The sequence below is a fragment of the Hakea prostrata genome, chromosome 10 (assembly GCF_041222555.1).
Source record: "Hakea prostrata isolate BN-2017 chromosome 10, UWA_Hpros_2, whole genome shotgun sequence".
In the NCBI taxonomy this organism is placed as follows: Eukaryota; Viridiplantae; Streptophyta; class Magnoliopsida; order Proteales; family Proteaceae; genus Hakea; species Hakea prostrata.
In genome coordinates this window covers 21,336,869-21,354,316 of record NC_142609.1, presented here as the reverse complement: position 1 = coordinate 21,354,316, position 17,448 = coordinate 21,336,869, and the positions used below count along the sequence as shown (strand labels likewise).

Genomic DNA, 17,448 nt, shown 5'->3' with positions numbered 1-17,448 from the left:
GAATGTAATTACGTAAATTGTGAGTGAACGTACTCACCTTGTATTCGCTTCGTAATCTTCGAGAAAGTGATTAAAGAGCAAGTCCAAAATCACCAAAACAACCCTAAACAAACATGTATGGAGTATAAGGAACAAACCCGAATGATCGGAGACGAAACGGAGGCAAAACTTGTTGTCTGGGCCCTTTGGTCGTTTGGCCCTTTGGAAGCTTGGGGCGACCAAAGCTACTGTTTATGGACAATAAACTCCAAAATTGGTCAGAAACTCATCATTTAAAATCCAAACACTCCGAAATTACTAGGAAAATTCTAAAATAACATACTAAGACTATCTATGATGATCTAAACATCAAATAAGGTCATTGGAATAGAAATCTAATAAATCACATAATAGGCTTGATCCGCGAATTCTCACGAAAGGATTAAAATGAATGGGGATTCATTCTAAAGATAAGAAAATAGTAGATCATGATTATAAATCAACTTAAGAATACATCTAACATAGATTAGAAATCAAACAACCACAGTAAGAATAGATCATGATCTCATGCTAGGTTAAAACATCGAAATCTCACCGTGTTGTTCACAGAAAGCATAGAGTGAATTCGGAATTCTCTCTAAGACTATGAGGATCAGAGATTAGGTCATTATAGTAGTGTAAGACCTTCCTCCACAATCAAAACAAAGAGTAGAAACAGTAAAGAGAGTAGATCAATAAAGAATAGGATCGAATACTAACTTGTAGAAGAAGATTCAATGGAGGAACCTCTTAGATGCTTGAAATCAACCTTGGGCTTGAGGAGGAAGCTCTAGGGTTCTTCTCACATTCTTTAGAGGCTAAGAGGCAAAGGGGTGTGAATTAGATCGAAATTTGCATATATAGGGCTTCAAAAACCTAAAATTCCCCAAAATAGGCAAAGTGGTGTGAATTCGACCAAAGGGGTCTTCTTTTGGTAAATGCCGAATTTTGGTTCCCAGAAGCCAACTCTACCACTTGAGTCCTCTTCCAACTTAAGAAAGGGTCTTACCTGATTATGTAGGACCTTCCAGAGGTGTCAACACTGTACACAAACTCCACTTCCCAAGTCCATCTTCATTTAAGCAACATTTCTCTCAAAGTCATTCAAGGTCTCCATAATAGAATCTTCACTATTAATCTCCATTGGTTCTAGGTCAAAGTTAATGAGTTCAATTGAGAGGATCCACAACTGTCTTTTACCTTGACTTCGAGTGTTCGGACCTACAACATAGATTTCCGGATTAGGCTTGGTAAGGGATTTCACATTGGGCCTCAGGACTTCCTTCGCAGTTTGGGCTTGGGCTTATGAATAGCTATTGTGGCCTTTGTTGAAGAACTTCAAATGGCTTAATTTGATCTTCCTTTCTTAACCTGGATGTGCCAATACTTGCTACAGGTCAAGATCCTATGTCAGTTCAACAAAAAATAGGGCAAAAATGGAGGTTTGGAAGGTCTTAACGAGAGAGAAAGAAAGAGAGACATGTCGAGATCTCGAAAAATCAGACAAAATGAGGGTTTGGACGGTCTAGACGAGTTGGGAGTGAGAGAGAGAGCAATATAGGTCTTGGCAAGTTGCGAGGCCTCGAGATTTCCTTTAAATGCCTATCTCGCCCAAAAGATGGCATTTAAAGTGGCTGAGTGGACTGAGATCTCTGTCAAGATTAACTATAAATGGGATTTAACATGAGATCTCAACTTGTTATCTCAACATAGCAAGATCTCGAGCGAGATCTCAAGAAATTTCAAACCATGCCACTAAAAGAAAGATCATTCTCAATATAGAAAGTCTACATATGTGCCCTCATTATATTAATAACAAACGGCTTAAACTATGAAGAAAAAATAAATGTCCCAAGAAGATGGAACTAGATAAGATAATAAAGCAGGCCATACAACAACTCTACCTTACAAGGGCATACCCAATGCAAAAGGCACTCACCATCATGGAATAAATTTTACTCGAAATTGTCCAAATTTTTAGCGAAATTCCTGCATTTTTTCAAATTGAAATGAAATTGCAAAATTTTGTTAAAATTAAATGTTTCGACCAAAACAACACGGAATTTCGGTTGAAACAACATGAAATTTCTGCCCCTTGAGATTTCGACCCTAAACCTTTTTTTTTTCCATTTCTCTGGCATTTTACCCTAATTTCACTTCATTTTAGCAACTCCTTTGCATTCCTTCTCAACTCTTGCTTCTTTATTGTTGGGTTTTTGAGAATCAAACAAGGAGAGTAAACAAAGTAATCCATTTTTTATTTTTGTTTTGTTTATGGCTCAAAGCTACTTAGATTACTTTCAAAATTAAAGTATATTTAGTTTAGAGTGTTGATCTATGATTATGTGAAGTTAAAATTAATTTTTGCATTTGTTACTTTTTTTTTCTTCTGTATTTATAAATAACTTTCTAAGATGCGTACTCCTTAAATACACATGTGTACACTGATATAAGCTTCAAATTGATGAATGCGAAACACCATCACTTCATCTATGTTGTGATGTTGTTAAATTAGATGTTTTTGTTGCTAATTATTAATTTTAATTGTTTGAAAATATTAAATTAAAATATTTTCAAAATTATTTAAATGTTAAAAAAATACTAATTAATTTTTGTTATATACTTAAAAGTAGCAGAGTATTCAAATTAGCATGTATGTAATTTTTTTGAGCTTATTGTAATGCTTTTTAAGATATTTAGTGTGTATTTTTTGTATCTGGCACTTTCTTTATAAGATTAAGACATAGCCTGGCAACATAGGAGACCCTTGACAACCGATAGGAAGAAGAGTAAGTGCAATTTCCGATAAACAAATAGAAGGAGATGACGCCACTAAATTAAAGGTGCATCTAGCTAAGGGAAGTAGGGATGTACTAGGATGCCAAAGGGTGCCCGCAGAGGTCAAGAAGGCAATGGCCGCTTACTTGGATCGGGAAAAGAAAAAGAGTAAAGAGAACAAAACACAAAGGGAGGAGTTCAAGGATGCATGCCTTAATGACCTTCTAAAACTAGGAGAGCAAGATTTCGATCCAGAGGAGCCAGGAGGGTATGGAGGGTCAAAGTCTGCATAGATGAGGAGGGTGATGATGATGAGTAAGGAGCAGGCTAGGATTGATGACATGAGGAAGCAACATACGGCAATGGGTTCAGAGTCCTCTACAAAGCCAGTAGGTATGGGAGGCACATGCAGTTCCCAAGTCCTTATGAGGAGTCAGAGTGTGAGGGAGGAGATTCCTATCCCACGAGCCCCAACAAGGGATTGAGCTTCATCAACAGATCCTACAGATCCGAATCCTGAGATTCTTCAAAATGATCCAGCTCTATCTAGGAAGCCTGAGAAAAAGTAGAGAAAGTTGAAGCACTTATGGGGGAGTATAAAGGTGAAAGTGGGGATGGCTTTCTCCAAATGGGCTATGTACCATAGTGTTCCAGCACATATAGCCCAATGGCCTTACTATAGGGATATGATTAGGGAGATAGGCAGGGTGGGAGTGGTGTATAAGGGCCCACCCCACATGAGATATATAATGTCTATTTGCCTAAGCATAAAGAGGATTTGAATGAGTACATTAATGGATTAAAGCGCATGTGGGCTTATCATGAACTGACTGTGATGGCTGGAAGTTTGGACTGGTCCCACTAGAGAGTCCATCATCAATTTCATGTAGAATTGTGATGGGAGGACAGTGTTCCTCAAGTTAGTAGATGCACGTAGTGAGAAGAAGGATGCAAAATACATTTACAAATTATTGAAGCAAGTGGTGAAGGAGGTTGGAGTGTAGAATGTGATCGAAATCTTGACCAATAATGGCTCCAACTGCAAGAAAGTTGGGTTGAAGATGATGCAAAACTCCAAGTATCAAAATATGCTTCTACTTCTAGTACTAATTTTAATTTCTAAATACATATTACATTACATATACAAATTATAACTTTATATTGATGCCTTGATGGACAGATATAGGCTCTTTTGGACTCCATGCTCACTACATTGATCAATGCTAAAGGACATGGGAAAGGTCAAGCTTGTAAAGCAAACTGTGAAGCAAGCCCAACAAGTTAGCACCTTCATCTATAACCACACCTATGCATTAAAGATGATAAGGGACAAGTGTCAAGGCGACTTAGTGAGGCCAGGCATAACTAGATTTGATACCAATTGGATATCACTGCAAAGCCTTGAGAGTAGGAAGGCTGAACTTAGAAGCATGTTTGCATCAGAGAAGTGGTTTAACTGAGAGGGTTCTTCATCCGTAGGAGGAAGGAGAGCACAATTGACCATACTAGATGACAATTTCGGGAATAATGTGAAGACAGTGGTAAAGATGCTTGAGCCTGTGGGGCATGTGCTGAGGATTGAAGATCAATAGAGAAGACCTACTCTACCCCACATATGGGCTGCAGCAAATAGGATGAAGCAACAAGTTGCTTAGGTCTACCCACAGGGCAACACGAAAATCCTCGACATCATCCAAGTTAGATGAGAGTCTATGTTGTAGCATCCACTACATAAGGCTGGTGAGTTGTAAACTCTACAAATCAATTTAGTTTTCATTATATTGTCACACTATTAAGTATTTACTATCCTCTCTTATGTGTTCAACATGTATGTGTTCAACCCCAAATGTTCACTATACTGATATCTAAGGTTTAAAAAATAGGTTATGCAATTATAAAAGCTTATAGTTAGAACTTAGAGTTAGGATTGAATGAATTACTAATACCTACAAGTCAACAACCCACAATATTTACTTACTGGCCCTATATAGAGGATGCATCAGTAGCAATCCATCATGCATACACAATCCAAGAAAGCCAAGTAACCTCTAGGGTTTTCTACCTTTATATCAACCTTCATACTCTCAAGGGTTCATACAGATGGGGCATAGTGGGTCCCCCTCAAGGAGGAGTCCACCATATGCAAGACATTTATAATGGGCTCTTAAGGTCTATAACACCACCGTCACATTTCTCAAGAAATCATCAAATGATATTGTGTTTTGTGCCTCGCGCCCATTGCTCATACTGAATTATCACAAATTTATTGAGTCAGTAGATAGTAGATATGCAAAATAGTTATAGTATAATAATTTGTAAAATGAAATATTGGATAAGTTATCTTACTTGGATCCAACCCAATCAAACCACTCCTGGAATTACAAACATGGATCTGAGGCTCGAATTCTTTTGCATACTGCTCAAGGCAACGAAATTGATCGCAAATCTTGTCGGACCATGTCACACCAACTCACCTCTACATGATCTCCTCATCATGGCCAGAGCAGTGTCATGATTGTAGATGAAGTTGGTTACCTGTCTAGCCCTTTCAACTTTGTTCTAGACAATGCTAATTTTTCCAACGTCCTTTAACATGAGGTCGATAGAATGAGTTGTACAAGGTGTCCAAAAAAGATGAGAGTCTGGTGAACTCATGAACACCTCACCGGCCTTCTTGAATTTGAAGCCATTCTTGGTGACAATTTGCACCACATTCTTCTTCCCAACCTCATCTATCACATCCTGTAAGAGACCAATGTTATATCTGTGGTCTTTTATATGACCAGCAGCATCAATTGATTTTAAGAAAATGTCTTCCTATCATAGTACACCATAAAGTTGATGGATTTTCTCGTCGGACAGGTCCATCCATCAAACATGATGGTAAATCCATATGTATCCCAGAAGGGTTTCATAATGTTTGTATACTGCTGCAGCTCCTCCTTCTCCTTAAGGAAGGTGGTCATCAACTCTATAGGGGTGGGACTCCATATCCAGGACCTACATCTGTATATCGATCATGTGCCTGTAGTATGGACCCTACCCCGTGTTTGCTGGAATAGAACTGTAATATATCCACTTTAACATTGCCTTTTTAACCTTCTTAGCCATCCATACCTTCTCACCAGAAATCTTAAAAAGGCGACTTGGGCCCTTTCCTCCTAAAAACTTTAGGTTCCAGCTCTAGGATTGGGTCCCCACAGCGTGCATAATCAAATGGTGCTGGTTTTACTGGATCTGTTGTACAAGGGGCCCTCTGACATTGTGATCTGTTAAATATGCCAAATACACCACCCCTCCCCCAGATCCAGATGCTCCTGATAATGCATCCGCCTTTTCTCTGCCATGGCCCACCACATTTTCCTCTACTCCTGATCTCTCGCCACATTAACAGGATCAACATCCTGATCATCATCTGAATCATCTATGTATGATGACAATCCCCGCACTACATCATCTAGTGCTTTGTTCACACTCCTCTTATCCTCTTCCTTCTTCCACTTCGCTTTCTGTAAATCCTTAAGTGCCTTCACTACATCTGGATGGGCCTTTATGCATGTGGTCACATCCTGCAAACTCTCAGTGATGTGACCCTTAAACCTGCTAATGCCACTTGAGTAGATTCTCTCCCCACAAAAATTACATTGTATTTTATTCTTATCTCCATCAATAGCCACACAGTACTGCCATGTTGGGTCAGTCCTTCCTCCTGCTGCTGGTCTCTGAGGCTCTCCCTATGGTCGTGGCCCCTGTGGCTGTCCCCGTCCACCTTGTGAACAACTCCCCTCTAACTCCCACTAACAGACATAATAACCATAGTTGTCAAGGCGTCGCCTAATCGTCGCCTCGGTGTCTGGGCTCCTTCGGAGCGCCTCAAATTGGCATCGCCTTATTTTTAGGCAATAAGGCGTCCGCTTTTTATTTTTCTTTTTTAAATCACGAGAAAAATGCCTAATCAAAGGCATATATTGAAATACTTATTAGATTCCGATTGTAAAGTATCTATTGTTTGAACCTATATGCATATGTATAATGACGCTACATGTGATCAAATGTTAAAATAAAAATAAAAACAAACAAAATTGAAAGAGAATAAGTTCTTGACTCAAGTCTCTCACTCTCACTCTAATCCCTAATCTCTTTCTCTCTTCCTCTCTTCTTCTCTTCCATTCCCGCGATGACACTCCGGCAAGCAGTGGCCAGCGACAAGCAACTTCTTCTCTTCCTTTCTTCTCGCAACTTTTTATTGAGGACCTATTATGTGTGGTTTGTAGTATGTTGGATGACTTGAGGTAGTCTGATATTAGTTTTTTTATTATATAAGATATGATAGATTTAGAGTGAATGAGATGTACACTAAAAATTTCACTTAAAACGCCTCAACCGCCTCAAAAGCGCCTCGGAGGGCGCTTCGTCGACTCATCACCTCAATTAGCCTAAACCGCCTTGCATCGCCTCATCGCCGTGACAACTATGATAATAACTAATGAATTTAAAATGATTCCATAAGTCATTAAACAACACAAAAATATTTTCTTTACACAAAGACATGATTCATGTACCTAAGTACCTTACTAGCAATTTTTCCTTTATTTTTAAATATAAAAATGAATTTTTACTAATTTGTTGGCAAAACAATAAGCTGTTCAAGGTCAAAACTAGTGATGTAACTACATGGGTAGTAGTTGAAAAATACTTATACAGCTATTCCATAATTTTCTAGGATTTTTAAAACCTTTTTCCCTATTTTTTATTAAGCATTTTAAGTGTAGAAAAAGACAATTTTTTAAGCCCAAAAATAAAAAATATATATTTTGTAAAAAAAAATTCCAACTCCCTGAGCTCGTAAATCGGCTCACGGTATTCAACACACTATAATTTTATAACCATCCAACAATCTTATGGCATGCATTTTCTCAAAAATCAATTGGAGAAGAATGGAAACTTGTGAGATAAAAAAAACTCGCAAATCTATGGGTAATCCCGCCTGATCGACACAAACAATATGATAGCGGCAATAACAAAGCAAGATGTACTCGTAAACATCGAAGATCAGAGAAGAATAGGGTTAAAATGCAAAAAATAGGAGAGAGATGCTCTAGGAAGCTTTAGAGAGGAGAGAAAATGTGTAAAAATTGGGCAAAAATTCGGTCGATAAATCGACCAACACTCCCCTATATATCGCCGAGAAATCAAAGATATATCGTCAATTAATTGTAAAAATCGTATGGGGGAGAGTCGTATCGCTAGGGAGCAACATGGCGATTTGGTGATATATCGCCAACATTTTGAACTATGGCTGCATCTCAAGGCAAAAATGTTTTATCAACATATTCGAGGAAAGGGAAGGGGAGATAGCACAGATATAGCACAGAGGACATGCCATCATATGGGTCTTACCATCTGGCTGATGCGGAGAGCTTGGTGGGCTCTATGAGATCGATGAACATAGATGATTCCAAAGACTCCACCTCTGGAGGATCCGGATGGCATAGGCTAACAGAGTCCGCATATGATATTGTTGTGGAGAGTGTTGGTTCTACTGGGTCCACTTATGGAGCTTATGGTTATGGACCTTGGGTGTCCCTCCTAGCTATCAAACTCAAAGTCAGCCACCAATGAAGCCTTATGGTCATAGAGCTTATAGTGTTCCTTGTCTCTGCCGACAACCAAGGTGTTTTTTTATTTGTTGAGCAGATCTTCCACTCTATACCACAACCCTCACCAGCCCTTTCATTTGCAGTTGAGCCAATTCCTTATCCACAAATTCCCAACTTCCCACTATTAGGACATCTTAGGCATGTGGATGAGGCTACATACAGAGCTGCAGTTGTCGATAACTATATAGAGCAAATATCATCGGACGTGCATTGTCATTTGTATGGGGAGCAGAGGGAAGATGAAAACATGTATTACGCAGACTTGTACTTGGTAATATTCTTGGTTCTTCTCATAAATACTATATACTTGAATGCTACCTTTTCAATGGTTTTTTTGGTAAACTAGTAGGTCTACTGTGTTTACTATGATTGAAATAGGTAGGATGCAAGAATCTAGAAGGTCGAAACTTTAGGGGAAAAAACTGGTTTCGACTGATATTTCAGTCAAAACCTAGAAATTTCACACTTTCCCTGGGTTGAAATCCAGGTTTCGACCAAAATTCTTCCTTGCTCACCAAGCTTGAAATCTAGCAAAATTTCGTGAGATTTCAGATGTTTCATAGTCACCTGAAAAGAAACAACATGTGAAATGAAATGTACTGGAATTTCAACGAAATCTTGTTGAAATTTCAGTATTTTAGTACTTTTTTCGAAATTTTAAAAATTCAAAGCGTCTGGTTGTAATTTCAACCTTTAGAAAACAAAAACTTGATGATTGAGAGAGGAAACAACACAGTTTCGACAGAAAGTCCCATTTCATCCTGTTTTCTCTGATTTCTTACTTAAATAAAGGGGGAAACATGGCATCCTTTCCAACAAACGTGTGGTTGATGTAGATTGAGCCTTCCAACATCAACATTTGGTGCTTTCTTCAAACTGAGGTATCCCATTTTTCTGTTAACTAGAATTTTTGAAAATGCATGTACAATACTTGTTCAATAATGATGAAATTGATATACGTTGAACAGCATTGTGCAATCGACGAACTCACAATGTAGAAATTTTTTTCAGCAAAATGTACAGTTATTTTATTTTTGTAACTTGAAAAATAAAAATTTCTTATATAAAAAATGTTACTAGAAAAAGAAAAGAAAAAAAAGAAGCACATGACACATGTATTTTGTGGTGATGGAATAAATATATATTAAACTCCATAAGCCAATCTAAGGAGGTTCAAAATACTTTTCCACCCCATAACTGGATATTTTGCTTTTTGAAAGTTAGGATACTTGTATAAAAAGTATAAAATTAGGAAAAATAGGGAAAAGTACCTGATAGGTTGATATGCCTTTGAAAATTAAAGAAACAAATTCATTCGAAAAAAATTTTAAAAATATATGAAAGGGCTTTCTACATGTTTTTGAAGTAGTCAATGTCATTTCATACTCGGATTTGTTAAGGGCAGCCAATTTTATTGTTGAATGTTCTAAAGAAAAATGATTCTATATAGAATACAAATATGTGGGCAAGGGGGGAAAAACTAGATAAGTAAAACCTTGTTTTATTTGTCTGAAGAAATTAATTGATGGTCTTCAATGACATATGAAAGCCTTTACAGTGGTGTTGTTGGACTATAAGAGACAACACTCATAGAAGCAAGCAAAGAGACAACACTCATAGAAGCAAGCAAAGGGGAGTTCCTAGAGGTAGGGGATGGGTGTTCAAAGATGCATGAGTAGAGCTAGAGGTCATCTAGGGGTTCGGCACTACCCAGAGGTGACATTGCATGGCAATCAGTACATTGATTGTTGGGCACAAAAGAACTGAATGCAACTTATATCACCAAACGTTTATCGGAATTGAAGAGAAGCCACTATACCTAAAAAACATCTAGCTAGCTGATGTGAACCAGAATTCAGTTACTTGCCAAAACCTTAGGCTGGCAGAGACCCTGCAGGGGCAATCTGGTTATTTTCCAGCCCTAATTAGATTTTTTTTTCAGAGTTTGTTTTTATTATCCTAGTCCAATTATGGTTGGACTTCATAGATTGAGTTAGTAATTGAGTTTTGTGTATAGAGAATCTTTCTTTTAAGTAGGACTTTTTATGGATAATTAGGTCTTTTATTTTAGGTTAAGTTCTTTTATTTATGTGTGGCTGTTGTTTATTTGTAAAGGGTCTCCTAACTTATAAGGGTAACCCTAGTTGAGTCAAGTTAGGCCTCTTTGAAGTTGGTCTACTTTGGAGTCCTGTAAAGGCTTTATATTCTCAAGCCTATTATAAAAGAAATCAGTTTGTGATGAATAAGTGATGTGAACACGTCCCCCTCCCCCCACCCTCCCCCCACCCCCAAAAAAATAATAATAATAATAATTGGGCCCAAAGACTAGACCAAAGAAGCTAATCCAAAGCTTACTGAATTCCCCTCAAGGATATTTTGGTAATTTTCCAAGCCTTTTAAGGATCAATATGGGTCTAGATTGAATCCCCTTGATCCAAAGGTAATGGATCCAATTTAATTTTTCATTTGGGTCAATAAGTTTTGAGTTATGAAGAGTCCAAGTCCGTCATAAGTGAGTTAGTTATGGATAAGATAAGATTCCTTATCCAAGGGGGTTCTTATCTTTTATGAGTTCGTTTTATTTTGAGAGTTCTAATTTGATTTAAAGTTGTTGTCTGACACCTAAGTTATCTTAATTAGCATGTGCTATTAAGTTAACTTAAAGTGTGTTTTAGTAAGATTCCAATCTAAGGGTTGAGGTCTTGTAGTAATTTGATTTCATTCTGAGTGTCTTGGTAAAGAGTTGGGATCCTTATCGATTAGGGATTCCCAACCCCAGTCAGAGTTTTTCCTTTTGAGGCTATAAGTAGCCTCTTCTTTACTGAAATAACATAGAATTTAATAAATAAAAGTGCACCCAGAAATACATGTGTACACACACACAAACTCTTCAATTTATTTACAAAAATATCCATTTAGCTAAACAAACTTACTTAGTACCCTATAAAATTCATATAACATAAATACATCGAGAATAAAGATCATCCGATGCATTAATGAAATAACATCAGCAGTATTGAATTTGTTTGCACACACATGTGCATGTGTGTTGAATGTGCTCATGGTGCTTGTGTATAGAAATTTTGCATCAAACCAGACAATAAGTGTAGTTAAACCCATTAAACAAAAAAAGAATGTATATATAGCTATTCAATGATAATGCTTCTAAATACTAACCCATTTATACGAAACCTTTCCCTGACATCAATTAGATGTGGGGATGTGAAGAGTCCAGTTCTAAAACCACATTCACGTAAAATGGCTTCACAAAATGTACATGTTGATCCCTGCAACAAAATTTTCTATTGAGAACAAAAGCACATTCAAACAATTTAAAATCTACTCATGAAGATGACTTAGTTAATATGCAAGATAATGTGAATTTCTCATCCACATCCATGGCCCAATCAAGCACTGGATGCTTATACAGCATTGAATATTAACAGGTATATTTTGGTTTGTTTCAAATTTTTGGATTATCTCATTGATTTCAATCATTTCATCACCTATCCACCTGCTATGCTTCAAACTACATATTTTTTCCACTAGAGTTCGTTTATAAACTAAACTCCAACATCTTCTATGAAATATCTAAAGAATTTAACAGTACAACTTCAATACATGACCCTCAAAGCGTAAGAAATAGAGAATTTGTTAAATAACTTAGAATCTTTAACGGCTAAAAATACGGGTAAACTTTTCTCTCTTTCTTTCTCTTGGAGGGTGGGTGGGGAGTAATGTGGTAGAAGTTAATACGTAGTTTAAGGCACAGCTTAGGTCTAGCACCAGGCATGACATTGGTCACCCAGGTGGTATCACGCTTGAACCCAAATTTGCAGTCAACTTTTAAATTTTGTAACCCCACAAATCTATTGATTCACAATATGGAATTATGGGAAAGAGTGACTGTAGGAGTGTATTGGTCTTCCCAAGCTCCTGCAACCCATTATAAGAAGGCTTACGGATTAGTTGCCGCTCAATTGAAAGCTATGGGACTCTAAAAGATGAGAACCAGGGAGTTGACTAATAAAGATGGATGGTAACATCCACATAAAATCAATAATTCATGCTCACTAGGAAGATCCATTGTGGGTGTTAAAGTATACACAAGTTTTGGGTTGTTTTTATGTTCACATTGACAATATTATGCTAGTGATACTACTCTACTTTCTATTTCTGATGTAGGAATCTTGCTACACAAGTTCTGGGAGTTTCTAGAAAGCACATTTTCTATTTTGGCAGTAGTTTCTATTTTAGGAATTAGAAAGTTACTAAAGCTGTAATTTTTTGTTTCTTTTTTTCTAGAGGACAATTACTTGTCTCTCAAGTTGTGTTAAATTCATTAGAAACTATAAATAAAAGGGCTCTACGATTCTAGACTTTTTGCTAGAATCGTAGGCCTCTTCTAGTGGTTCTTCATCTCTTTTGACTTCTTCATCTTCTCTTTTTCCTCTGTTCAAGTTCACTTGCTATTTTGATTATTTAAAGCATGTTTTCTAACATTACATTAGAGCTTTTTTGAGTCAAAACAGTGTTGTTCTCTATATTTTCTTTTGAAGTTCTCTTTTATTTTTCTGTATTCCTTGGTGTGCAGCCACCTAATGTTGTATATTATGGACTGTTAGATCAGGGTATTCATGTGAACTAATCTTCTCTACCTATTACCTTACTATTGCAAGTTCCAAAACTTGGATTAAATATTGTTTTCTACCTACCTTCATTACATCCTTTGCTGCACTTTCCAACCCCCTTTTTTTTTCGTCTCCTATTCGGTCCTAATGTTGTAGTTCTTTCTTCTTTCTTTTTTTTTTTTTTTTTTTTTTGGTGCTCATTCTACTTCAAGTTTTGGGAAATTGATTTGACTGATGTCGACCTCAGTTTTAATGTCTTCACTTACAAGTGACTCAACCATAAGTACGGCTAAATCTAAAGAATCTCAAGGAGATAACGTAAACATTCAAATTACATCCATCAAGCTCAAAGATAGTCATAATGTAATTGTGGTCACAAGCGGTTCGAGTTCAAGGTTGTCAATGTGGCAAGGCGACCAAAGCGATTGGGGCTCTGCCTAGGCGACCAAAGCGATTGGGGCTCTGCCTAGGCGACCAAAGCGGTTGGGTCAAATTTTTTCAATACAACCATGGAACAAAATTCGATCGATATGGTCAAAATATCGCTCAATATGTCTGCATAATTTGAAAACGAAACACAAGGACAGGCACGAAAAGTGTCCTGTATCGTTTCGTATCAATCGAGACACTATTTCGGTTCGACATGGTATCAAGCCAAAACGACACCATCGTAGCCTATAAAGTGTCCTGTTTTGAGCTCATTTTCGGGATATCGCTGATTTTACCTGTTTTGAGCGATATCGCCAGGGTGGTTTCAACCCCTTTTTGAAATTTTTTATATTTCTCTTGCTTTCATCCCTCTTTTCACCTAATTTCTACAACTCCATTTCATTTAAACACTAGATTTTCTCCTCCATTTGTGCATTTTCTCAAATCTTGCAAGGTGAATAACCAACTTCCTCATTTTTTATTTTTGTTTTGTTTGTGCCTTAAATCATCTTAGATCGCTTCCAAATTTAAGCATGTTTACTTTAGAGTGTTGATCTATGAATTTGTAGTGTCAAAATTAATTATTTTATTCTTCCTACTATTTTTTTCTTTTTCTGTTATTAAAAATTATTCAGTAAATTATGTATATTGCTACGAATGTATATGTATAGTAGATGTATGAGCTTCAAATTAATGTATGTGAGAGTTGAGACACCATATTGCTGTGATGGTGTTGAATTAATTTTTTTCTGTTAATTATGTAATTTTACTGTATTTAATATATATTTAAGTAATAAAAAAATATTTAAATATTAAAAAAATAATTAATTTCTGTTTTAAATTTAAAAATAGGAGAGTATTAGTGAACACATTGTATGCAATTTTTGGAGCATGTTGTGGAGATTTTTAAGATAGTGTGTATTATATATATTTTTAAATTATTTATATATTAAAAAAAATACTTATATATATATATATATATATATATATATATATATATATATTTCATATATTTAAAAATAGGAGGTTATTATTAGAAGCATATATGTCATTTTTGGAGCATATTGTGGAGCTTTTCAATATACTTAGTGTGTATTTCTTGTATTAGGCACTCTTTTTCAAAGATGTCAAACATAGCTTAGCAACACGGAAGGTCACTGACAGCTGATAGAAGGAAGAGCGAGTGTAATTACTGCAAAAAACAAATAGGAAGAGGTGGGGCCACTAAACTGAAGGTGTATCTAGTTGGTGGAAACAAGGATGTAGTAGGGTGCCAAAAGGTGCCCGTAGAGGTCAAGAAGGCAATAGCCTCATAATATATCAGTGGGGGAAAGCAAAAGAGGAAAAAGAAGAGAACACAAAGGGAGGAGTTCGAGGATGCATGCTTAGATGACCTTCTAGATCCCAAGAATTATGGCCTAGATGAGCCAAGAGAGTATGGATGTGACCCTAAGCCAGAGGTCAAACAGATCAGAAGGGCAATGATGATGAGTAGGGAGCAACAGAGAGTTGATGACATGAGGAGGCAACAGAGGGGTTTGGGTTATGAGTCTTCTAGAGAGCCAGTAGGTATGGGAGGCACAGGCGGCTCCCAAGTCCCTATGAGGAGGAGTCAGAGTGCGAGGCAAGAGGTTCCTATCCCACCGGCCTCTACAAGGGGTCGAGCTTCGTTAGCACATCCTATAGATCCGGATCTTAAGATTATTCGCAATGAATTGGCATTATTCGCGAGGCCTGAGCATAAACAAAGAAAGTTGAAGCATTTATGCGGGAGTGTGAAAAAAAAAGTGGGGACGGCTTTCTCCAAATGGGCTTATTACCATAGTCTTACAGCACATACAGCCCAGGGGCTCTACTATAGAGATATGATTGAGGAGACAAGCAAGGGTGGGAGTGGTGTACAGGGCCCCACTCCACATGAGATATATAATGCTATTTACCTAAGCATAAAGAGGACTTAAACGAGTATATTAAGGGATTACAGCCCATGTGGGCTCATTATGGAGTGACTGTGATGGCTGATGGTTGGACTGGTCCCACTAGACAGTCCATCATCAATTTCATGTTGAATTGTGATGGGAGGACAGTGTTCCTCAAGTTAGTAGATGCATCCGGTGATAAGAAGGATGCAAAATATATTTATAAATTATTAAAGCAAGTGTGGTGAAGGAGGTTCGAGTGGAAAATGTGGTCCAAATTGTGACTGGTAATGGCTTCAACTACAAGAAAGTTAGGTTAAAGATGCAGGAGAACTCCAGGTATCTAAACATATAGTATTAATTTTCATTTTTAAATATATACATTTACATTACATGTACACTTTATAACTTTATATTGATGCCTTGATGGATGGACAGATATAAGCTCTTTTGGAATCCATGTGCTGCTCACTACATTGACTTAATGTTGAAGGACATCGGAAAGGTCAAGCTTGTGAAGAAGACCGTGGAGCAAGCTTGACAAGTTAGCACCTTCATCTATAACCACACATATGCATTAACGATGATGAGGGACAAGTGTCAAGGTGAATTAGTGAGGCCAGGCATAACCAGATTTGCTACTAATTGGATAGCATTGCAGAGCTTTGAGAGTAGGAAGACTGGCCTTAGGAGCATGTTTGCATTAGAGCAGTGGTTTAGCTGGGAGGGTTCTTCATCCGTGGGAGGAAGGAGAGCACAGTTGACCATACTCTCATTGAGACTTTCTGGCATAATGTGAGGTTAGTGGTGAAGATGTTTGAGCCTATGGTGCATGTGTTTAGGATGGTAGATCAACAAAGAAAACCTACTCTAACACACATATTTGCTGCAGTAAAGAGGATGAAGCAATAAGTTGCTCAAGTCCACCCACACGGCAACAAGAGAGTCCTAGAAATCATCCAACTTAGATGGCAGTCTATGTTGGCAGTATCCACTGCATAAGGCTGGTGAGTTGTTAAGTCTAGTATTCAATTTAACTTTCATTAAATTACCACAGTATTAAGCATTTACTCTTCTCTTTTATGACATAACTTTTTCTTACACAGCATACTATTTAAATCCCAAGTACCATTACAAGGACAATCTTAGGATAAGGCAAGATTTGATGGATGCCGTCCAAACTGTAGTGGAGAAGTTGGAACCAGATCCATTTAAACTAGCAGTCATCCTTATGGAGGTGAGATAGTGATTTAAATCATTTGATATTCACAATTCATAGTTTTATACTAAGTCATTAACCTAGTAACTAGTTATTGTTTTTTCTCTTTATTTATTAGATAGATAAAGGCATTTAGAGATGCCACTAGGAGCTTATGTCGTTCTATGGCCGTATCGGGACGGGAATCTGCCCTTGGGGGTAAGATCAGTCATTTATTTCATTATATATTTAATTATTATATTATATCTTTAATTTAGTTATTTAACTATTAAAATGACTTGGATTCTATGTTTGTTGCAGTTGAGTGGTGGTTGCAATTTGGACGTGACTCACCCCACTTGATTGTGATTGCAAGCAAAGTGCTCTCCCAGATATGTTTGGCCACTAATTGTGAGCGAAACTAGAGCACCTTCAACCTCATTCACTCGAAGAGGCGCAACCGATTGGGTGTGAAGCGTCTAGAGGACCTTGTCTATATACACTATAATATGAGACTGAGAAAGGATCATATTAGACAAGGGATGGACAGAGAGAGTAACAATATCGAGTTGGCCGACATATTTGAGATGGATGATGATGATAACCTAGCAATTGACTGGATCAAGGACAGTGGAGAGCCATTGCTGGATGAGGAGGGAGGTTGTCCCAGTAGACAGATTGTAGAGGAGATGGGGGTTGATGTGGAGGACTTCATGGCCTAGGAGGGGAGTGCACATGCAGCGCCCGCCCGTCCCTTCGTGCCACACCCTAGTGCATCCACTCAAAGTGAGGATTTGATGTCTGGTCCAACATTG

At 37.4% G+C, this 17,448-nt stretch overlaps 1 protein-coding gene across 6 annotated transcripts in view; it reads right to left on the bottom strand.

Annotated features, from left to right (window-relative positions):
* The window catches only part of LOC149002281 (folylpolyglutamate synthase-like), a 108,312-nt gene that overhangs the window by 36,339 nt on the left and 54,525 nt on the right, over positions 1 to 17,448 (bottom strand). For all 6 annotated transcript variants that reach the window (XM_089136161.1, XM_089136160.1, XM_089136162.1 and 3 more), the window contains one exon: positions 11,634 to 11,743. In XM_089136161.1, coding sequence (XP_088992287.1) covers positions 11,634 to 11,743 — 110 coding nt within the window. The remainder of the gene's footprint in view (positions 1 to 11,633; positions 11,744 to 17,448) is intronic.